General features: G+C 38.6%; 1 protein-coding gene and 1 long non-coding RNA gene across 6 annotated transcripts in view; one reads left to right on the plus strand and one right to left on the minus strand.

The window, feature by feature from the left end:
• Positions 1-14,330, minus strand: part of LOC132669920 (uncharacterized) — a 21,766-nt gene extending 7,436 nt beyond the window's left edge. The window contains exons 1-5 of one of the 4 annotated variants that reach the window (XR_009606288.3): positions 14,022-14,330; positions 12,852-12,905; positions 11,335-11,402; positions 10,255-10,337; positions 4,984-5,179 (exon numbers count right to left, since the gene is read on the minus strand). This is a non-coding gene — a long non-coding RNA (uncharacterized LOC132669920). The remainder of the gene's footprint in view (positions 1-4,983; positions 5,180-10,254; positions 10,338-11,334; positions 11,403-12,851; positions 12,906-14,021) is intronic. The other 3 variants (XR_009606286.3, XR_009606285.3, XR_009606287.3) reach the window with 3 other exon arrangements.
• A 356-nt stretch (positions 14,331-14,686) lies between these two features.
• ARID4A (AT-rich interaction domain 4A) overlaps positions 14,687-21,576 on the plus strand; it is a 69,575-nt gene continuing 62,685 nt past the window's right edge. For both annotated transcript variants that reach the window (XM_060619930.3, XM_060619932.3), the window contains exons 1-5: positions 14,687-14,867; positions 15,951-16,007; positions 17,965-18,075; positions 20,044-20,109; positions 21,096-21,186. In XM_060619930.3, coding sequence (XP_060475913.3) covers positions 16,002-16,007; positions 17,965-18,075; positions 20,044-20,109; positions 21,096-21,186 — 274 coding nt within the window. In that variant the 5' untranslated portion in view covers positions 14,687-14,867; positions 15,951-16,001. The remainder of the gene's footprint in view (positions 14,868-15,950; positions 16,008-17,964; positions 18,076-20,043; positions 20,110-21,095; positions 21,187-21,576) is intronic.

The following is a 21,576-nucleotide window of genomic DNA, read 5'->3' on the forward strand; positions in this document are numbered from 1 at the left end:
AACAATTAAGAAAACCACCCAGTTTTTAAAAATGGACAAAAGGTTTAAACAGACAATTCATACTACAAAAAACCCCCCTAATATTCCTTCTTAAACTATCCCACCTCTTTAAGAGGGAACTACCTTACTTATATGTATCTCTACTCCTAAACACCAACTCTTAAAAAGTAAACGCTGGTGTACTATAGTTAATGCATAAAGGCTGTTGAAGAGTAAAGGGTCCTTATACAGCTTGAGTTTGTGTTTGAAGTTTATGATTTGAACTTTTAATTTTTACTATGTGGAAACAAAATAGCATTTTAGGAAAATTCATTTCAAAATAAAGGAGTTCAACTATATAACTGATATGGGAAAGGGAACTATTAAAAACTTTTAACCACGAAAACCCAACAAGGCTTTAAGACCAATGTATGAAGAGAGAATTATTCTTAAAACAGCACCAAGAAAATACCGATAATTTAGAGAAAGGGAAATGGTATGATAACCCATCACCTTTAGTAGATAGACTGGTCTGGGTGAGCAGCAACTAGACGGCAACAAGCAATCATTTGGAGGCCTGAAGTGTATCAGACTGCCAGGAAAGATTATATATAAAATGTTTAAAAATAAGATATAATTCCTTTCCTGGTAAGAAAAACACATTTAAAAATCATTAGCAAGGTACAAGTTTCCCCTGCCATATAGAAAAGTATGAAGTAGAGGGTTCCTACAAAACCTTTCATAAGCCAAAATGGCATAAAGTGAAATTACCATTAATTTACATTGAAAAATTTTTGAGCATTCCCAAACCCTGAAAATAACCTTTCTTTTTTAAAATTTTTTTAATGTTTATTTTTTAGAGAGAGATAGAGCCTGAGTAGGGGAAGGGCAGAGAGAGAGGTAGACAGAACCTGAGGCAGGATCCAGGCTCTGAACTGTCAGCACCAGAGCCCAACGTGGGGCTTGAATCCCTGAAACATGAGATCATGACCTGCTTAAGTGACTGAGCCATGCAGGCGCCCCTGAAAATAAACTGTATTAGTCTTTTCTGGCTTTTGGTAGCAAAAATGAGTACTAATGTAGGTCTTTTGTTAAAAGAGATGTGGTATGATATAGACTTTTGAAAAGCAGGGATAATTGTATCAGAATATGTACGCATGTCTTAGTATGAGTAACATATACTGTATGTATCCACTGAACTACAAATGTGTGCTTTGGGAAGGGGGAAGAAAATAAATTCTGACAAACAAGAAAGAGAATCTGGGACAGTTTCCTGGAGATCTGGTAGATGAACTCCAATCGGTGAATTTAGGAGAACTACAGATGGCAATAGTTACCAGAAAAAAACTTCTGAGATGCCACTAACCGAAACAAAGTAAAAAGGCTAACCAATATAAGATTATGAGGAACATAATCTAGATGACAGTGGGAATGCATGGAGTAGATAACAGGTTCTCCATCTGGTTCAGAGAACACATGCCTAAGAATTCTCCATAGATTTGAATTCACAAGGTCTGAAGTGAGGCCCAGGATTTGTATTTTGAACAAGTATCTGGTGTGATGCTTATGAATACACTAAAATTTGAGAATCACTGATTTAGACACAGGTTAGTAAAAGAAGAACTAACCGAAACAGTTAAAGGGTTTCAAGAGAGAAGATTTCTGTTACAGAGCAAAACGGAGGATGAAGCTACAGGGACTGACAGTTACTGATGAAACTTTTCTTTCACTGGATTTTTAAAGAAATACAAGTATCAGAAATAGGAATATGTATCTAGATGATGAAAAGGGAAGTTTCTGGTAGAAACCTTATAGTAGATGGTATTGAATATATTACGATTCAGCATCAGTTTTCTGAACATTTCCAATATGAGGGTGGACACAGAGCATAAGTGCTCAAGGATTAAACAGCATCTTTCATATCTTACTGACGGATCAACAAAGAGAAACAGCTCTGACTTAAGGCAGGTCAGGTTAATTTTGTCAGAGAAATTTCATAGAACTTGGTCCCACCACTGCAAAAGAACCTTAATACAAGATTCCCTTACCATCAATAGGAAGGGATTCAGGTTTACATTGAAAATATGTTCCACTAACACATTCTATTAACACCTAATTAAAAGTTCATTTCATAAGATAAAAAAGATAACTTGTAATGTATAGCTAAATGTTCTATCTACCATTTTAGTTGCAAAAGAATTGTTAACTCTTCCCTTAAAGATATTCAATATTCACAATGTAGCCAATTTCTATTTGAATCACCACTTGACCTTTAACCTGTCCCTATGGAAAAAGGATTAAATGTGTGGCTGAATGGAAGTTTTTACGCGTTTCTAGAGGAAAAAGTTTACTAGAAATGAACATAGATTCTTCCTTCACAGGCAATATAATGATTCATTCAGTACCTGACACACATTTGACATGGAAAGCCTAAAGGCAAGCCACAATGCTGGCAAGTCATGCACTAATTATTTCTGATAACAAAAAGTTTCTTTTCCTTCCTGGCAGCCCTGTTTCAGGATATGAAGCCAAATGAAGCTTTCTGACATATGACTTCATTGTAGACATGATGTGCCACCCCCACCCCCCATCTAGATACTTGGACAGCCTCCAAAATGAAATTCAGGAGAGACGCTTTAAACAAAACTCAGGCGCGGCTACTTTAAATCCATTCTTTTCCCTAAATGGAAATCTGACAAAACAGGAAGTACTTGGCAGCATATAGGAAGGAGCAAGTTCTGTGGTTTACGTACTTACTGGTAACAGACTAGTTTTTCGTGACTGTGTAATAAAATGCAGAACTTCACATTTGAGAGGAAAACAGACAAAATTTACCTTGGTTACCAAGGTTCCCTCGGCAATTTAAAGGTCTTAAGGACAGTATCACACAGTACATAAAGGAACAAGAAATGGGAAGATGGCTTTTATTTTTGTTATGTTCTCTCATATAAAAATCCCCTCCCTGTCTTGTGTACCACGATCTAAGCCACCAAAATTATACAAACACTGCAGGCAGTTTTATGACTGCACATAAACTGAACAAACATAAATACTAAAAGCAAAAAAAAAAAAAAAAAAAAAGCTTGTTTAGTTTGAAGGAACCAACTTGGGGAAGAGATTTTTGTTTATGTTTCCAGAGGATTCAAGGTATCCCTAAATACAAATAAATATAAGTCCCTAAGTGGGCCATTAAATATCAGCAGACTCAAAAACATACTACCAAACATATTATAAACCAACGAAAAGAAAACAAAAACTCCCCCTTGCTCCCATACCCCATGACACGATGTCTTTCAGCTGCTCCCCACCCTACCCCAATCCCGCTGCTGTTGAAACTAGAAGCATTTCCAGGTAACAATTTGTATCTTAACTTTTAAACTATCACAATTAGGAGTACAACATTGTATCGAAGTGCCTAGTGAATGTTTAACACGGGATGTAAGGGATTATTATCTAGTCCATTCTTCCCACCCAAAAAGCAGGTTGAGATCCACAGTAAGTCAGGAAATCAATTTTGTCAGTCCTAACAGACTTAAAAAAACATACAGGAGAAAATATTGGAGTATGCTGTACTTTGTTTTGTGTGTGGGCAGTACACATACATACACAAAACAGAAACTTCACTATAATGACATTAATTAGTGATCTTCCTTAGCTATTATTTCAAATATCTGTTTTGCCAAACAATGAAAATAATGAGAATGCCTATTAACTATAACAGTGAGGTAGGTAGGACATTAAAGCTTCTGTCAGAATTTGATTCTATGAGATAGGAATAGCAGCAACTTCGTTAAGTGCTAAAATTATTGAGTCAATGCCTCAATGATTCAGATCCTCAGGGGTTGTTAAATATCAATCAGTTAACCTTTCAGACACAGATAATAGAAGTGTGCTCAGGAATTCTTATTTGAAAAATATGGTGCTGGATTTAAGTACACTAAGAGCTGTTAAGTATCTAGGCCCGTGCCCTTTATCTCTAACAGCAGACACTCAAGCATAGTAATGTATCCCAGGTCACAGCCAATGAGAACATGCTTATGATTAGAACAGAGAACATACGGTTTTCAAATCCAGTGTTCCTATATTAAGATGCGTATTCAATCCAACATCCCACTGAACTACTGTAGAAATTCTGAGAATTTTTGAGCTAAGAGTAACATAATTGCCACTTTAGCTTCATGAATGCCTAATACGAGCCTGATATCTTAACTCATTTCCACCAGTCCCATTTCTTCTAAAGCTAGAGGCCAGACCCTATCAACATTATAGTAACCAAAGATCAGTGTCCTCAGAAACATCTCGCCAGCTTCTATTCTCCAACTACTTCCACTTTCATGCCTAGAGACATAATGGTGATGAGAAAAAATGTATTTGTAAAGTGAGATTACCGACTGAGCCAGGTGGTTTGTATATTATATTATTGGCAGCAGATGTACCCTTAGTCCTGGCCAAACTTTTAATAAATTTGGACCACTGGTGATAAGGAAGTTTGGTAGGTGGGTACATCCATGAAAACAACAACAACAACACCCCCAGTCCCTCTGGTGGTTAATTAGATTAACTTTTAAAAATGGCATGAAAACATTCCAATGAAAATTCTTCACCTGTGGATAATCCCCATAGTGCTCTGCTCCCTACATTGAATCAGACTCAATTCCTAAAACCTCAAGCGATCTCATTTTAAGTAACTGATCAGGCAAGAGGCTCCTAGTGTACAAACACTGACAAAGCACATTTTTACTGGCATGCATTCATTCATTAAGTATCACCTCTAAGCTTGCTATATATTTTACAAACTTCCACTCCACAAATGAGTGCCTCCTAAGTGCCAACACTTATGACAGGTTCTAAACTAACAAAGATAGATAAGGTATAGTTCTCTGTCTGTAAGGATGTCCTAACTTAGCAAAGAACATGTAAGTGAATAAGAAACTAAAATGTAATATAGAAAGTGACAGGAATCATGTTAAGAGAAAATATATGAAATTCATAGGGACAGATTACCTAAAGAGGGATCATGGAAAATTTCACTCAAAAAGTAGCATTTGCAGAGTGCATGGGTGGCTCAATTAGTTGAGCATCTGACTCTTGATTATGGGCTCAGGTTATGATCCTAGGATTGTGGGATTGAGCCCTGGGTCAGGCTCCATGCTGAGCGTGGGGCTTGCTTGGGATTCTCTCTCCCACATGTGCTTGCTCTCTAAAAAAAAAAAAAAAAAAAAAAATTAGTGTTGATTGGGGAACATTCTAGACTGTGGGGAAAGTATGAATAAAAACACGGAAAACAGAGTTTGTATAGGGGAGCCGTGACAGATTTAGTGTGACTGCAGCAAATTAGTTTACAGACAGACTGATATGACATTCAGTAAGGTCTAGAATGGGAGGCAAAGAGTCTACATGCTTTATTAGTATGTGGAAATATAATGTATTGTTTTAAAAGCTGCTAGAATGACAGACCCTACGTAACAGCATTATACACACTAACACCACCTAATATCTGAATGTTTCCTAAACATTTGGCATTATTCTAGCACTTTACATGTACTAACTCATTTAATACTAAACTGTCAAGGCAGTTCTACTCATATCCTCCCCATTATAGATGAGGCAGAGAAATTAAGAAATGTGCTCTAAACCACCCATCTCACAAAAAGCCTGGCCACAGCTACACACTCTAATGCTGGAAGTATCTTCTTTGCTATCCCTAAACTACTTAAAAAAAATTTTTTTTAACATTCATTTTTTTTTTTTTAACGTTTATTTATTTTTGAGACAGAGAGAGACAGAGCATGAACGGGGGAGGGGCAGAGAGAGAGGGAGACACAGAATCGGAAGCAGGCTCCAGGCTCTGAGCCATCAGCCCAGAGCCCGACGCGGGGCTCGAACTCACGGAGCGCGAGATCGTGACCTGAGCCGAAGTCGGACGCTTAACCGACTGAGCCACCCAGGCGCCCCTTAACATTCATTTTTGAGAGACAGAGCATGAGTGGGGGAGGGGCAGTGAGAGAGAGAGAGGGAGAGACAGAATCCGAAGCAGGCTCCAGGCTCTGAACTGTTAGCACAGAGCCCAACGCGGGGCTCAAACTCACCAACCACAAGATCATGACCCAAGCTGAAGTCAGATGCTTAACCAATTGAGCCACCCAGGCACCCCTCCCTAAACTACTTTTAAAAGCCTTGGTTCTAATGGGGACATGGTGAAGGCCTAAATCCCATGCAGGTAGCTCCAATCACTTATTTTGAAAAATAAAAGGTACCAAAGTTAAGGAATTAATAAAAAGCAATGAAAACATACACAAAACCATGTATTTGTTACAAATTAAAAATGCTGAAAACTTATGCACAAATGTTTCTGAATGTATTACTTTTTCCTCAATTTGTAAACAGATTATGTCTTGTAACTCAAAGCTAGCAATATGATGGGAAGAGTTTTAAATACCTAATTATTTAAATGAGATCAAAGACAGATTTTTTTTTAAGTTTATTTTTATTAAGCGGGGGTGGGGGAGGGACAGAGAGAGAACCCCAAGCAGGCTCCCTGCTCTTAGCATGAAGCCCGATGCGAATCGTGAGATCATGACGGCAGCCAAAATCAGGAGTCTGATGCTTGACTAACTAAGCCACCCAGGCACCCTAAGGAGAGTCTTGATATATATAATGAAGTGGCTCAGATTTCATAACCTCATATATTATCCCAAATGGATTGTTTTATAAAAACTGATTAAAAAGGCTAATGAGAAACAAAGAGGGAAAAAATTGAGTATTTTGATACAGAACTATTATTTAAAAAGCCTGTTTTTTCTAAGACAAAATAATAACTTTTTCCTTGGTAAGTAGCAGAAAACATTTTTTAAAACCCTAAGAAAAAAAGGGCGGAGACACCAAGGGAGATTTACTGGTAAAAGTAAGCTCTTTCTCTTGAAGAACATTCAAAAATTAGCCTATTACATGTTTTGACATTTCTCATTGTTAAAGCCCTTCCTTACACTGAGCACTTTAATTTCATCTGTTGAAATAAAAGTGGTTTCCGAAAACAAGACAATTAACATCTTTACTTAGATTTTAGATATTTAAAGAATCTTGGCTAAACATTCATGTTCCACACACATCTGTTACTTCTCTGTATTTTGTTAAAGTTAAAAGAAAACACACAAAATTTAGCCCACTGGGAAAGAGGAGGGAAAAATATTTCACCCCATATATTTGAACAATTTAATGGGCACTGGGATGGCTCAGTTGGGTAAACAACTGACTCTTGATTTTGGCTCAGGTTATGATCTCACAGTTTGAGATCGAGCCCCAAGTCAGGCTCTGTGCTGACAGCATGGAGCCTGCTTGGGATTCTCTTTCCCTCTCCCTGATTCTCTCTCTCAAAAAAATGAATAAACATTAAAAAAAATTTAAAAGCATACATGTATTTTTGTAAGATGCTACCTTAAAACTATTTTTTTTCAATAATGAAGAACTTCTCCTTTAGTATGCAAATCATTTGGTTTCCCTGCACTTATTTTACTTATTAATTCACTTTAATTTTTCATTTCAAGTGGTACTTTTTTTTAAAGTTCACTTACTTATATAAGTAATCTCTATACCCAATGTGGGGCTCAAACTCAGCACCCCAAGATCAAGAGTTGAATGCTCTTCTGAGCCAGCCAAGTTGTACTTTAAAAATCAGAAATAAGAAAGCCTTGATATGGGCGCCTGGGTGGCTCAGTGGGTTAAGTGTCTGGCTCTTGATTTTGGCTCACGTCATGATCCCACAGTTTGTGAGTTTGAGGCCCACATCAGGCTCCATGCTGATAACATGGAGCCTGCTTAGGATTCTTTCCCCATCTCTCTACCTCTCTCCCACTCAAGCTGATGCTCTCTTTCAAAACAAAAACAAACTTAAAAAAAAAAAAGAAACAAAGACTTGATAAAACCACTAAAATCTAATAGAAGAATGGAATTAGAAATCAAAATATAAAAAACAATGTAAGGTCCAGCATATGCCTTGTCCCAATTAGGGCTTCAGAGGCACTTTGATAAAAGAAGAATAAATGCTTACCAGACATTTCAAGCTCTGGCTAGCATGTTTAAAACTGATTTCATTTTCCTTAAACATCAGTGTCTTTTTCTGACCTACAAAACTTGTTAATGGTATGAACTATTCCCTGTTCTTTAAAATTTTGAGTGTTTTGTTTTCTTCTTTACTGCTACAATCAAGTAGAGATCAAATACTGTCAACTCTTTTTTCCCCTCAAATTTCTTGCTCACTTATTCCTTCCCCTCTCTCCGTCTGACTCTAGTTTCATGCATGCAGATGTATTGCAAAAATATCTTGTCTCCCTACCTCCAATTCCTGTGTCATTTCTTCAGTCACACTGGACACTGTTTCCAAATGACTTCCCAATAGTACATTTTGTGTACATATCCCTCTGTGCCTATTCAAAAACCCTCAACAAAAATAACTAAAATTAAAAAAGAAATCTATAAGGAAAAATATCTGTAGCCAATTACTACTAAATATTATATAAAAAACTCAAAGAAACAAAACATCAAGACGCACACATAAATGGACAGAGATCTTAAAGAGAGAACTTGTCTAGTACCAAGAATCAGTTGAAATTGCAGAAAAAGGTCCTAATTCACTAGTTAACAAAAATATTACAAGGAAAAGGAGAGCTCAACATATTTTGCACTTATCAAATTAGCAAAAATGATTATAATTATATACTACCCAATTCAGGTAGCTAATGTCACAGAGAGGGTGACAATCAATCCTGAAACAAGGGTCCAAAAGACTGAAAATACTGTATGCACGTAGATGATAAATGCAGAATACTGAAAAACCTGAAACCTAAATGGTCAAGAAATACAAAAATGAAGTTGAAGATAAAACAGTTTGATGGATTGTTTTCACACATCAAAATTATAATGGGTACTGTGTGTGGTCACACTGAATGCTTATTACAACGTTAAAGGAACAAAAAAAAAAAAGTAAAAATTAATAATAAAGAAAAATATGCATAAGGACAAGGACATTTAAAAAATCTAATGTTAGGGGCACCTGGGTGGCTCAGTTGGTTAAGTGTGTGACTTTGGCTCAGGTCATGACCTCAAGGTTTCTGAGTTTGAGCTCTGCCATCAGGCTCCGTGCTGCTGGTGTAGAGCCTGCTTGGGATTCTCACCATCTCCTCTCTCTGCCCCTCCCCCACTTGCCTTTTCTCGCTCTCTCTCAAATTAAACAAACTTAAATAAAAAACAAAGCAATGTTATCAGAGTGGGATTAAAAGAGATGGGTTTGTTTAGTTGCATTGTGATTTGTTAAAATTTGAGACTAAAACAAAATAATATTTATTTTCTGCTCACATCCCAGCTTTCAAAGCCCTCGCAAGGTTCCCAAACCAGTATAGAGGACAAGCACCCCACATAATCGATGTGAAGCTAATTCTAGAAATGTTGACAAGCTGACCTCATGCAATTTTTCCAATGTAATCTTTAGTCACTCATCCTCTCCGAAATGGTTTATTCACTTCCCCAAACATACCTTTCTTTATATAATTACATTCTTAATCACCATTTTCCACCAAGAAAGTCCGAGATCTTCCTTTCTTCTAATTTTACAAATGGTCTCTCACTAACCCTGAAAAGCCTTCAATGATCACTAAACAAATTTCTTTTCATTCTGCATTATAAAACAATTTGTATTTTAAAAACCAATTAAATCTCAACCGTATACTGAACTTTGATAAATTATCTTGTAAGCCATGATTTAAATCTTTAGAAACTTTCCTGCACTGATTGAATCTTTTGCAATAACTCCATTAACTTTCCACATGTTTAATTATATTCTTTCTTTTATTAATAGTAAGCTCCTTTAGCATAGATCATGTAGGAACATAAGCAGATCCCTAGATCAGCGTGTACCCAAATCCTAAAATATGCTTTCACTCTAAATTATGGGTGAAAACACCCAGTAATCTATGCCTGCACATGGCCATAAAATCAGCAGTGACTACCAATAGGGCAAAAGACCACACAGGGATTGCAAAGATAGCTTTGTTACAAAAAAGCAAATTATGTAACTTTCCAAAAAACAACAAAACCATTAGCAAAGCAGGTATGTTCAACACAGCAATCAATCTGTTCTACTTCTCAACATAGACATTTATAGAAACTGTACAGTGAAACAAATTCTATCATTTTTCAAGATACACACATATGTAACATATGTATATAACATACTAACAGCTGATCTTAATTACTAAATAAAAGACAAGTAAAACTACATACCAGAAACAGAATTTTCAACAGTAGATCCAGGTCTTTTAAAACTGGAACATCTTCCTTCATTTTCCCACAAAATGAGGTTTATTCTAAAAAACAAAGACTTCCTTTAGTTTTGAGTATGCCACAATCCTCAGAACATAGTCTATTTAATAATCTTAAAAAACAATGAAGCAAAAATTTCACTTCTAAACACTTTCACTGATGAGATCTCTGTCACCTATTTTAACATGGGCTCAAAAAAATCATGAATATGTTCAGAGTGTTCCATCATTAAAAATCCAGAAATGGGAACCACATAAATGGGTAAACAAATCCATAGGAATGTTCTAATTTGGGGATTTCAGTGTAAAATACTACCTCAAGAAGCTAATTATAAAGCCTCGTTTGAAGCCTTGACCAAATAAATAAAACATTCTGCTTTCAAAATAGCTTTTTATCACAGAAACACCATTAAAAATTTTTGAGATTTTGTTTTTGTAGGGAACATTATTCTAATAGTTTGGACTCAATGGTTACAAAAAAACAAATCAATCATAATTAATTTTTCTCATTAATACCTATGAGATGGTTCTAGTGACTTTTCAGTTAATATTCATCTACAGTCACCTCCCATTAAGAGATCATAATGCCGTTAAGATTCTTACTGGGCTCTCTAAATCTATGTTGTATTAGCAATTACAAATCAATTCAATATTAAAACAAGTATTTGGATCAAATACTTCAAACAATTTTGAAGGCTAATACAGCATCTGTGGCACATTACAAGTTCTTAGAAGAGTATTACTGTTAAAGAAAACATTAAACTGTTTATTTCATATACTTTACAAAAGCACATACAGGTTCATAAAAAAGACTGACAGAACACCTATCATGTATCAAGTAGGGAAACATAACAGCGACTAAAACCTCAGTTGCTGCCCTCTGGGAATGGAGTCTCAAACTAGGGAAGAGCCTAAGAACTGCACAGCAAATGTGATGAGAGACATATAAAGGTTCCTGTGAGGGTAAAAAAGCACACAGAAAATGCCCATAAAGATGGAAAACTTTAAGGAAGGCTTCGAGGAAACATAGAATAAACTATACCATAAAAACAGTAGTTTTTAGTATCCTCTAAATGTCACTTCTGTGCAGCAAACTATACAAACGCCTACCTATTTGAGAGTGAAAAATAAATTAGTTTTAAAAAAATCACTTGTAAGGTCCCATAAACATTCTTAAACTTATTTTAAAAATTATAATTCTACTTGAATAAAAGACCCAAGAGAGAAAATTTAAAAAATAAAGCGAAAAAAATCAACAAAACAAAAACTGAGGGAAAAAATAAACGGAAAAAAACAACAAAAAATGTAAGTACAGTAAAAGCAAAGCTTTCTGATGGGCAGCTGTACAAAGCCTTAAACGCACAATCCTTTTAGCTTATTCCCATTTCTAGGGATTTATTCCAAATAACCAGGAATGTAAAGAAAGATCTAGATGCCTAAAAATTTTAGCCACAGACGTCTGTTCTCAGACAAAATCTTTTCTAAAACATGCACCAAGATACCAATTCTATCACTGCTGTTATAGAAAAATTAAAATATCATCCAATTATATAAATTATATCTATCCTACAGAAGACTATGCAACTATGAAAAGTGCTTTATGGGCAAAATATTTCCCATGTTCCTAGTTTTTCCTATAAAGAAAAAAATGAGTGACAAGATAACCATGACTAAAATGACCTTTACTTTATAAAACAACACTGATGAAAAATAAAGACCCCTCTGTGTCACACAGAATTACAACATAAACTATAATTGCCTTTTGGTGGAAGAGATACAAGAGACTGGTCTTTTCTTCTTTAGGCTTTTTAGTAATTTCCAAATCCCCACTGACATGCATTATTTGGATCAGATAGTAAGTTTTAAGTTGGTAGTAGAATTATAGATGATTACTCCCTGGGAAGTTCAGCAGTATTATATCATTTTATAATTTTCTTAAGGAAAAAAAAAACCAATCACTTCGAAACTTCTACTAACATATTTTTTCTATGTGCCAAATTTTTAAGTAGGAAGAAAAAAACATGAAAATGTTCATATTATTCTATGACAAAAATATTAAGTACTCAAAAAAATCCAGAAATGGGAACTACATGAATGGGTAAATAAATTCATAAACATGTACTAATTTTGAGATTTCATTCTACGGTATCACATCAGGAAGCTAATTATACAGATTCATTTATTTTTGTTTAAATTTTTTTTTTTTTTAATTTATTTTTGAGACAGAAAGAGACAGAGCATGAGCAAGGGAGCGGCAGAGAGAGAGGAGGAGACACAGAATCCAAAGCAGGCTCCAGGCTCTGAGCTGTGGGCACAAGCCCAACGCGGGGCTCAAACTCATGGACTGTCAGATCATGACTAGAGCTGAGGTGGGGTGCTTAACCGACTGAGCCACCCAGGCGCCCCTACAGATTCATTTAAACCCCTGGTCAAACCAAACTTCTTTCAACCACCATTCTTCCTTTTTGGATTTATGGCTTTATCTTACAGACAACAGGGGTCTGTAAAATTTTTCCAGTCTACCCATTCTAAAGATTATTCACAGAAATTAAAACTTACCTCAGTAATACTTTAGGATATGTCACTGAGAGATTTCGGTTTTCTTCAGACCACCTGCCAAAAAAAATCCACAATAAATGATCAAATCATACAGCCATTTTCTAAATGCAGCAGTAACAAAGGTACTACAAGACTTAAGTTTAATTTTTTTTTAAAGTTTGTTTTTATTTATTTGGAGAGAGAGAGCACGAGTAGGGGAGGAACAGAGAGAGAGGGAGAGAGAGAGTGAGAGAGAATCCCAAGCAGGCTCCCTGCTGTCAACGCAAAGCCCAAGTGGGGCTGGAACTCAGGAACTGTGAGATCAGGACCTGAGCGGAAATCAAAAGTCGGAGGCTTAACCGACTGGGCCACCCAGGGGCCCCTAACGAAAATAAGTTTAAACAGCTATCTAGACCAGCATGACTAGGTCACTCAAAAACAGCTACACTCCATTTTCTTAGTAAGTAATTTTGAGAAAAATCACTGCAGTGATCACTGCAAAAATCTAGTTAGGTATTAATTTTGAATAAACGTAGCGTGGATTATCGACGATATTTCACATTTCCTTATTTCATTCTTTAGAACTTGCCAATTAATACTCCATTTCCACCATTTCAAATGTGTTTTAACAGAACACAAAGATTCTGCTAACAGAACAAAATCAATGGCTGCCCTGAACAAAGTCCTATCGGGGAGGTCTTCTTATTTAAAGTGTTTTCAGTCCCTACAAAACCACTACTCTTTCCTTTCAAAAAAGCAGCACAGGCTTTGTGCTAAGCGGCAGAGCCGCCTGAGGTTAGAGTAGCAGGGTCTGGGCCAGCTGGTGGATTCCACAACCCGCTGCTTTCTGCAGCTTCCTCAAAGCTTAATCGCTCGAGGAGCACGCGGAAACCTCTCTCCCGACTCAGCTGGGTCTAAGCACCTTGCCTTCCCCGTGTTAATTAAAGAGGCGCCCACAGAGCTGGCACTTGGGTAGAGAATATGACAAGTTCGCGAAGCGCACTTCCAAAGGGAGGAAGAACTGATCGGAGAGGAGAATCCAGAAAATCTCTCGAGAGGGGTGCCAAGGATCAGCCAGGAGAAAGAGACGTGCACGTCCCCTCCGCCCCTTTCTCTCGCGCGGCGGGAGAGGAGGCCTCGCCCCCTTTCATCCCGCCCCCTGCTCCCCACCCCGCTGCAGGGAGAACTTACTTTGCCATGGCCGCCGCGCGGCCCGTCCACTTCCGGTGCCGGTGCCGCTAAAGCTGCGCCATCCCCTAGTCACTCGGACAGCCACAGCTTCCAACCGACCTTTTGACAGGTTCGCGACTCCTCCGACCTTCACTAGGTGCTGTCCTGGAGTGAACCGTGGATAGGTGCCGCACTGAAATGAATCTACAGGATACACAGTCGGCTCTCGTCTCGCCAGAAACGTAAAATGCGATAGAGCTGCGACCACCGCCGCTCAGACAAAATGGCGCCGAGAAGCCGGTTTAGCGCAGGCGCCTTGGAAAGACACTGCCCCGCCCCCGTGCAAATGCTGGCCGCAGCTCCGGGTTCGGTTTCCATGGGACACTTCGCCGCCAATCCTCGTGCCGAACTGCTCTTCCTGACCCTTCAATTTACCAATCAGTGCTCAGTCATGCACATCCGGAGTCTTCTCAACCAATCATTTTTCAGAACCTGCTTACTCAATACCCAATTCTCCAGTAACGTTAGCCTTCGGAGACAGCCAATCATAAGTGGAAGATGTCCTACCTGCTGTTTTTCGCACCAATCCGTGAAGTTTCTTAGCTACATCCAATGAGGACGGCAGGTAGCGAGCTCCAATCCAAAGCTCTTCGGCGTCATGAGCAGCCAATAGGAGTTCGTGTAGAAGCGAGTCTGCTCAACAGCTTGTTATTTGGTGGATTGTGGCAGTAAATCGGGCGAGTGGGGAACCGGGCGCAGGACCTGCCGCCGCGGCCGGGAGTGGTGCTGCCCGGACGGGGGCCCACGGGGGTCAGTGGGGCGGAGGACTCGGAAGCTGACAGCGCGCACTTCACCCGCAGTTAGTAGGTGAGGAGAAGGGAAGTGGGGGATACTGAGTGGACGAAGCGGCAGTAGCAGCTCGTGCTGCTAGCAGCCCGGGGTCCCGGTGCAGTTGGAAGCTTCGCAGGTGGGGAGGGGGTGCTGGGCAAGCGGTGCGGCGAGCGCAGGGGAAGGGGCAGGTCGTGGAGCCGCGGCAGCAACTGCAGGAACCGCCGCCGCAGCCTCCTCCTCGGCTGCTTCCCTGGGAAAATGGCTGTGGGGCTGGCCGCGCCGCTAAGTTTGCTTCCGTGCGGTGAGAAGCGGGCTGCTTGGGGGAGCCGGCCCCCAACTCCGCAGCGCGTCCTCTCCTGTGCAGTCTGTGGCTGGACCCGAGGGGCCAGGGGCAGGTACCACTCTGGGCTGTACAAAAAGTTGAGGCGGGCGCGGGGAGGAGGCGGCGGCTGCCGCTGTGCGGCTCCCCTCCCCTCCCACACCCTCTCCGGGCCACCTCCCTCCTCCTCTCCGCCCCCCCCCCCAGCCCCCTCCCTCGCTCCGGTCTCCCCTCACTCTCGCGCCTCCGGGCTGAAGGCCGCGGCCCCTGCCCCATCGGTGAAGAAGCGCTTCTCCTTTCTGACATGGTGCAGAGCGGAGGAAGGAGAGCAATGGCGCCGTGACACTCCGCTGCCGCCACCGCGGGCCCGGGGCGGGCCGAGGGGGCCGAGCGGCGGAGGCGGGGCGCGGGCCGAAGTCGGGGTATCAGGGGGGCGGCCGCGCGAAAGCTCGGCTACCGCGCCTGGGGGGAACCTGGGGAAGCCCAAACGGCGCCCTGCTCTTTTCCAGAGCGCTCCGACCTGGGGCTCCGAGTTGAGCATTCCGGGTCAAAGTGGCGAGCGAGGCGGGGGCGCGGTGGGCCGCTGGCGAACTCCGGGGAGGAACGGGTTGCCCTTTGGCGCCCGAGGGGTTCTCGCCGTTTCCTCAGCTCCTGCGTCCTGGCTGCCCTCCGGGGGATCGGCTCCCTTCGCTGGTTAGGGTTCTGCCCCTCCCCGCTGGCGTTTGTTTACTTTCTTTCCTTGGGTCGCTCCCCTCTGTTGACTGATTCTGTGCCTGTCTTTCCCCTCCCCATGGTTCTAGCGACGGAGAAGATAGCTCGCTGAGCTGGAACCCCACAGATCGCCAGTGAAAATGAAGGTAAGTGGAGTCAACGCTGCTCTGAACCTCGTGCCCTGGACACTGCTTGTCGTGAGGCTGCTGCTGTGGAATGTCATTTTTTTTTTCTTTCGCTACTTGAAATTGATTCCTCTACTAAGCAGCGCTTTCTGAAAATGAGGACGTGTTGAAAGAGTGAGAAATGATCATTGTGTCTAATGCAGTCAGTCTGGCCCCTCTCTGAAGCAGTTAGCACTTTGGAAAGGCTGGTGCAGCCTTTCCATTGTTGTCCATTGGGCTAGTATTTTTAAACACTTCCTGTGTTGGCAGCAGCCTTTGCAGAAGTAAAGCTTTTGTCCTGTTTGGTTCTTTGGGGGATTTTTTGAAATTTTTTTCTTCCTCAATGCCAGCATGATTTTCTAAGGAAGGAATATGTGGATTGTGCAAGGGAGATATCGGCTCTACTCTGAAATTTTGTAGCTAAAATATTTGAAGGTGGACTAAAGCTAATAATGTTTTGTTTCAGTTCAATTGTTGTAGTAAATATTTTAAAACATACTACAACCTGAAAAGATACTCTTCTGAAGACAGCTAGTAGTGCAAACATTGTATGTGATGTTTGAAGGGCAAGGAAGGTATAGCATTGTGTAGTGCAGTGGCATTGAATGTTTCAGATCAGATATTTATTTGCCAGAATGTTCCTCTTCAGTTTGCATTATCTGTAAATGCACTGACTTTGAAAGGTATTTGATTCCTTACTCATTTACTGTCTCAGTGTATTAAGCTCTGAAATACAGCATTCCCCTAAACTTTCTTGTTTTCCTATCTTCTGGAAATGACATGTTACTTTCTTTACTGTTACTTGGAAAAACTTATTGGAAAAGGAAACATCATTTTCTACTTAAAAGTATCATTTCTAAAGTGTACACTGTTACCTTTGCATTTAGCAGTGTTAGCTCCATTGAATTGAGCCTATATGAAAACACTTAACTTTTAAAAAAAAGGTAAAATGACAAAGAGTAGCTATCATTCTCTTACCATCAAGATTAAGATGAATGGTAGCATGAAATTTGCCACATCTTTCTGATCATGACCATTTGCTAAAAAGTAGATATTTTTTAGTAAAGCTTATTTTTTTCTACACCAAGAAGATTAGTGTGATAAATTAGGTACAGCTCCAAGTTTTGAGCCATCAGTTCATATGTCTGCATTCATCAGCTGAATTTAGACTTAGATTTTTTAATATGTAGCTTTTAGCTAATGATTCCCCCAGATAATGCTCTCCTTGTCAAAAGGATTGGCTTCATTTCTTATCTATGCAGATATACTGTGTCCAAAAAGATATTGCCTTAATGTAGCTATATTATTAAACATTTAACCATGTCTTGTTAGTATTAATCTTAACAGTGATATTTCTTCTAATTTTAAAACACAATTTCCAGGAGGCCATAAGTGAATAACTCAAAGTTTTATGAGACACTTACTATGAGTATACCTTTGCTGGTTTTGGAGGTCTTTTTATTTTGTATTTTTAATTTAATTTTATTATTATTATTGTTAAGTAAGCTCTACACCCACCATGGGGCTTGAACTCACAACCCCGAGATCAGGAGTCGCATGCTCTACCAACTGAGCCAGCCAGGTGCCCGTTTTTTTTTTTTTGTTGTTGTTGTTGTTTGTTTGTTTCTTAATGTGTTCATTTCTTAAATTATAGAATTGTTGAAACATTTTATATCTGGAAGAAAAAACATTATCATATTTCCTTGCTGATACTTCTCAGTTACTAAGAACTTAAACGTTTTCTGTTGTCAGGATATAGTTTATGCAGTAGGGGAATGCAAGTGCTTGCTTAAGGGGTATTTTCCAAGTTATTAATGCTAGTAATAAACAGTACTGTTAATATTCTTAGTACTTTAAATGTAGAACCTTTTAATGTGGCTTAAGGTTGGAGTGTAGGGGAAAATACTAGTGACATTCACATTTTGTGTTCTTTCATCAGGCGGCGGATGAGCCTGCCTACCTGACAGTGGGAACTGATGTCAGTGCCAAGTACCGAGGTGCCTTCTGTGAGGCAAAAATTAAGACTGTGAAAAGGCTGGTAAAAGTTAAGGTAATTTTTTTTTTTTTTCATGCAACCTGGATTGAGGAGAGTTGGGGAGGGGGAGACTGCAAATCAACATTTTACTGAATCATGACTTACTGAATCATTATTATGTGAAAACACTGTTATATACAAATCTATAGGAAAAGCACATTAAGAATTGAGAAATAAAGAACTCGAAATGAGAAGTTATTCCAAAATGCTTCTCTGAAAATACCACGTTCATGAGACTTCCTTTTATTTGGCTCTCTGCTGTTGTGGCATGCTTATTTAGGCTGTGATCTCTATTCTCCCCTTTCATAATGTTCAGGTAGAGATGATTTCAAGTGATTAGGAAAAATAATATAGTGGAATTGTTTTAAAGACCGCGTTAAAAATGATTTAAGAATTTTATTTTTAAGGTCCTTTTATGACCAGAAAAAAGTCATTGCATTATTTCCGTATAATATTTGGAAATACAGAAAAGTACCAAAAGATTAATACCCATCGCTTACCTCTCAGAAACTACTATTCACGTTTTCGTGTTTCATTCCAGTAGTTTTCCCACATAAATGTTTTTAATAATCGTACTTAAATTACGAAAGTAATCCACACTTACTATAAACATCTTTAACATTACAGAGCTATGTAAGAAAGTTCATGAAAGTCCTCTTTGATACTACTACAGAGAGATTTATATGGTCTGTCAGATATTGTGCAGAGCCTACTGTAACAATATTGTTGTTGTTGTTGTTGTTATTAGATCATGCTGTACTTTCGGTTTTGCAGTTTGCTTTTCACTTACATACCTGATCTTTTCCTGCAAGAGTGAAGCACCATAAAAGGAGGACATGTTTGACTTGTTCTGTCCCCAACACCTAGACTAGTGCTTGATACATAGTAGACACTCAAAATACGTTGAATGGGTAAATGAACTGGAGCAGGTATTTTCAAAGTGTGGCCCTGGACTAGCAGCATCTGCTTCATCTGGGAACTTGTTTGAAATGCAGATTCTCAGGCCCTGACCCCAGACCTACTGAGTCAGAAAGTCTGGCAGTAGGGTCCAGTGATTGTGTTTTAATAAGCCCTTCAAGTGTTTCTGCTGCATGTTGACGTTTGAGAACCAGTGAATTAGAAGAGTATGATTTGTGTGGTAGAGAAATAGATTTATCTGTGATTATTATGAGATTTGTGTTTCAGTTTTGATCTGGTGGAATTTTTCTTCAAGTATTGTTAAGATATCATTTGACATTTATTTCTTTGTTTCATTTGGCATTTTTACTATGTCAGCTATATGGGATTTGACTACTAAATATTTACTTGGACTTCTTTGAGAACTTAAACTTTCTGTTAGTATTGTGGCTCTAGATATACTTACTTAAAGTCAATACAGTGATTGGGGAGCTCTTATCATACATACATTATGTAGAATTTCAATTTTCATATTTGGGTACTTGATCTATTTGAACGATTGCCCTGTATATATTTGGGAGAATCTGTAGTAAAAAAGAATACTTATTTGTATGTGAAATACATATCATGATTATTATTTCAGTTTACTTTATAAAGGACCAACAGGGTTCTGGTTTTAATTTGTTTACCTTGTATGTGGGCAATAATGTTTGATACTTTTTTTTTAATACTTTGTGACAGAACTTTTTATAACTTGTTGATAAAGAACAATGAAGGCAGTTTTAAACTTTTATAGCAGTCACTTCAAATTATAAATCTTGTATAGTTCATTAATTCAGCAAACATTTATGAAGTGCCTGTAATACGCATTGACATTTGCTAACTGCTGGGGTTATAGTGACGAAGGATTGTAGCCCTCAAGGAGCTCACAATTAGTGAGAGAGACAATAAACGTAAATATTAGACAATGTAATAAGTATTAAGACAGAAGTAACCACAGGATGGTAAGAAAGCATAGATTAAAGACATCATAAACATGTTGTTTTAAAAGTTAACATGCAAATTATTGTACAAAATGTCTTCCAGGTACTCCTGAAACAGGATAATACTACACAATTGGTGCAGGACGATCAAGTAAAGGGTCCTTTAAGAGTACGTATATTCTGCAGTTTAAAATCTGAAACAATGAATCACAAATACGTAAATTATTAAATTTTCTATTTGTAGACAGTTTTAAAATTTATAAGTATGTTGATCAATAAACAAAAATACAAATGAAATGTTATAGAGTTAGTATGTTATGATGTTACATTGGCTATATCCTTACTTTAGAAAGGTAAATCATCTTAGAGACAGTAATTTTAGTGTATATATAAACATGAGTTTTCAGCCACCTTTTGTTTTTAATTCTTAGATTGAATACCTCTTTTTTTTACATTGTCATCAGAGATATTTAGCCTGCTGAATAATATACTAGTATTATAATTTTGAATCTTCTGTTGTTCTAAGTTACCAAGTATGTTGACTTCATAATTTAGCTTAGTGAGTACCTATATTGTGTTTTCCATCCATGTTCTGGCCAAACATTTCTAAGTTTATGTAATAAATCTTTGTTATGTCAGAGTACCACTTCGGTTAATATCTGATAGACAAAGGTCTGGAAGCTGAAAGAAGGTCAACTGGTCCATCCCTCTCTCCTCAGGTGAACCTTTATCTAAAAGGTCCCTTAAATACGAATGGTGAATCCAGTATTCAATATTTCTGTGAAAGAAAATTGAAGCTACTTTTGCTATCTTATGGTTTTCTGATTCTTATATTACACAGTTCCCTTGAAGGCAATGTGATATAGTACAAAAGCTCTGAAGTAATACTTAAGAGACTGTGTTCTCATCCTCTCATCCGAGCCACAATATTCAATGTGTAAAATAAGGATAATAATAACAACTATCTTATGCCAAAGCATTTTGGGGTTCAGACTGCATGATAAATACATGAGTGCTATAAATGATAAAGATCTAAGTCAATGTGTATAAGGTAGAATTATCATAAATATATTTATTTTAACCCAGGTCATATAGTTCATGGGAGTGATTTGGTCTGTTTAAATTTGATAATGAAATTTCAATTTTGTGTTTTAGGTTGGAGCTATTGTTGAAACAAGGACATCTGATGGGTCCTTTCAGGAAGCTATTATCAGCAAGTTGACAGATGCTAGTTGGTATACTGTGGGTAAGTAGTTAATTTAATACATAGGATTTAAATTGGAGTTGCATATATTTTTATTTTGTAAATACACTGAATCATTATGTTGGTAGAAATAGGTATTCTTTACTGTCAATTTACTTGATATAGTTGGCTGAAATTTTAATGATGGCTGCTGGTAACAAAAATAATATCTCTTTGGTCACTTGTGGCTATTTGATCCAAGAAGGTACCTGAGGTGCCAGGGTGGCTCGGTTGGTTAAGAGTCCGACTCTTGACTTTGGCTCAGGTCATGATCTCATAGTTTGTTGAATTCGAGCCCCATGTTAGGTTCTGCTCTGAAAGCACAGAGCGTGCTTGGGATTCTCCCTCTCCCTCTCTCTTTCTCGCTTTCAAAACAAACTTAAAACAACAACA

This window comes from Panthera onca, chromosome B3, assembly GCF_046562875.1.
Source record: "Panthera onca isolate mPanOnc1 chromosome B3, mPanOnc1 haplotype 2, whole genome shotgun sequence".
Taxonomy (NCBI): domain Eukaryota; kingdom Metazoa; phylum Chordata; class Mammalia; order Carnivora; family Felidae; genus Panthera; species Panthera onca.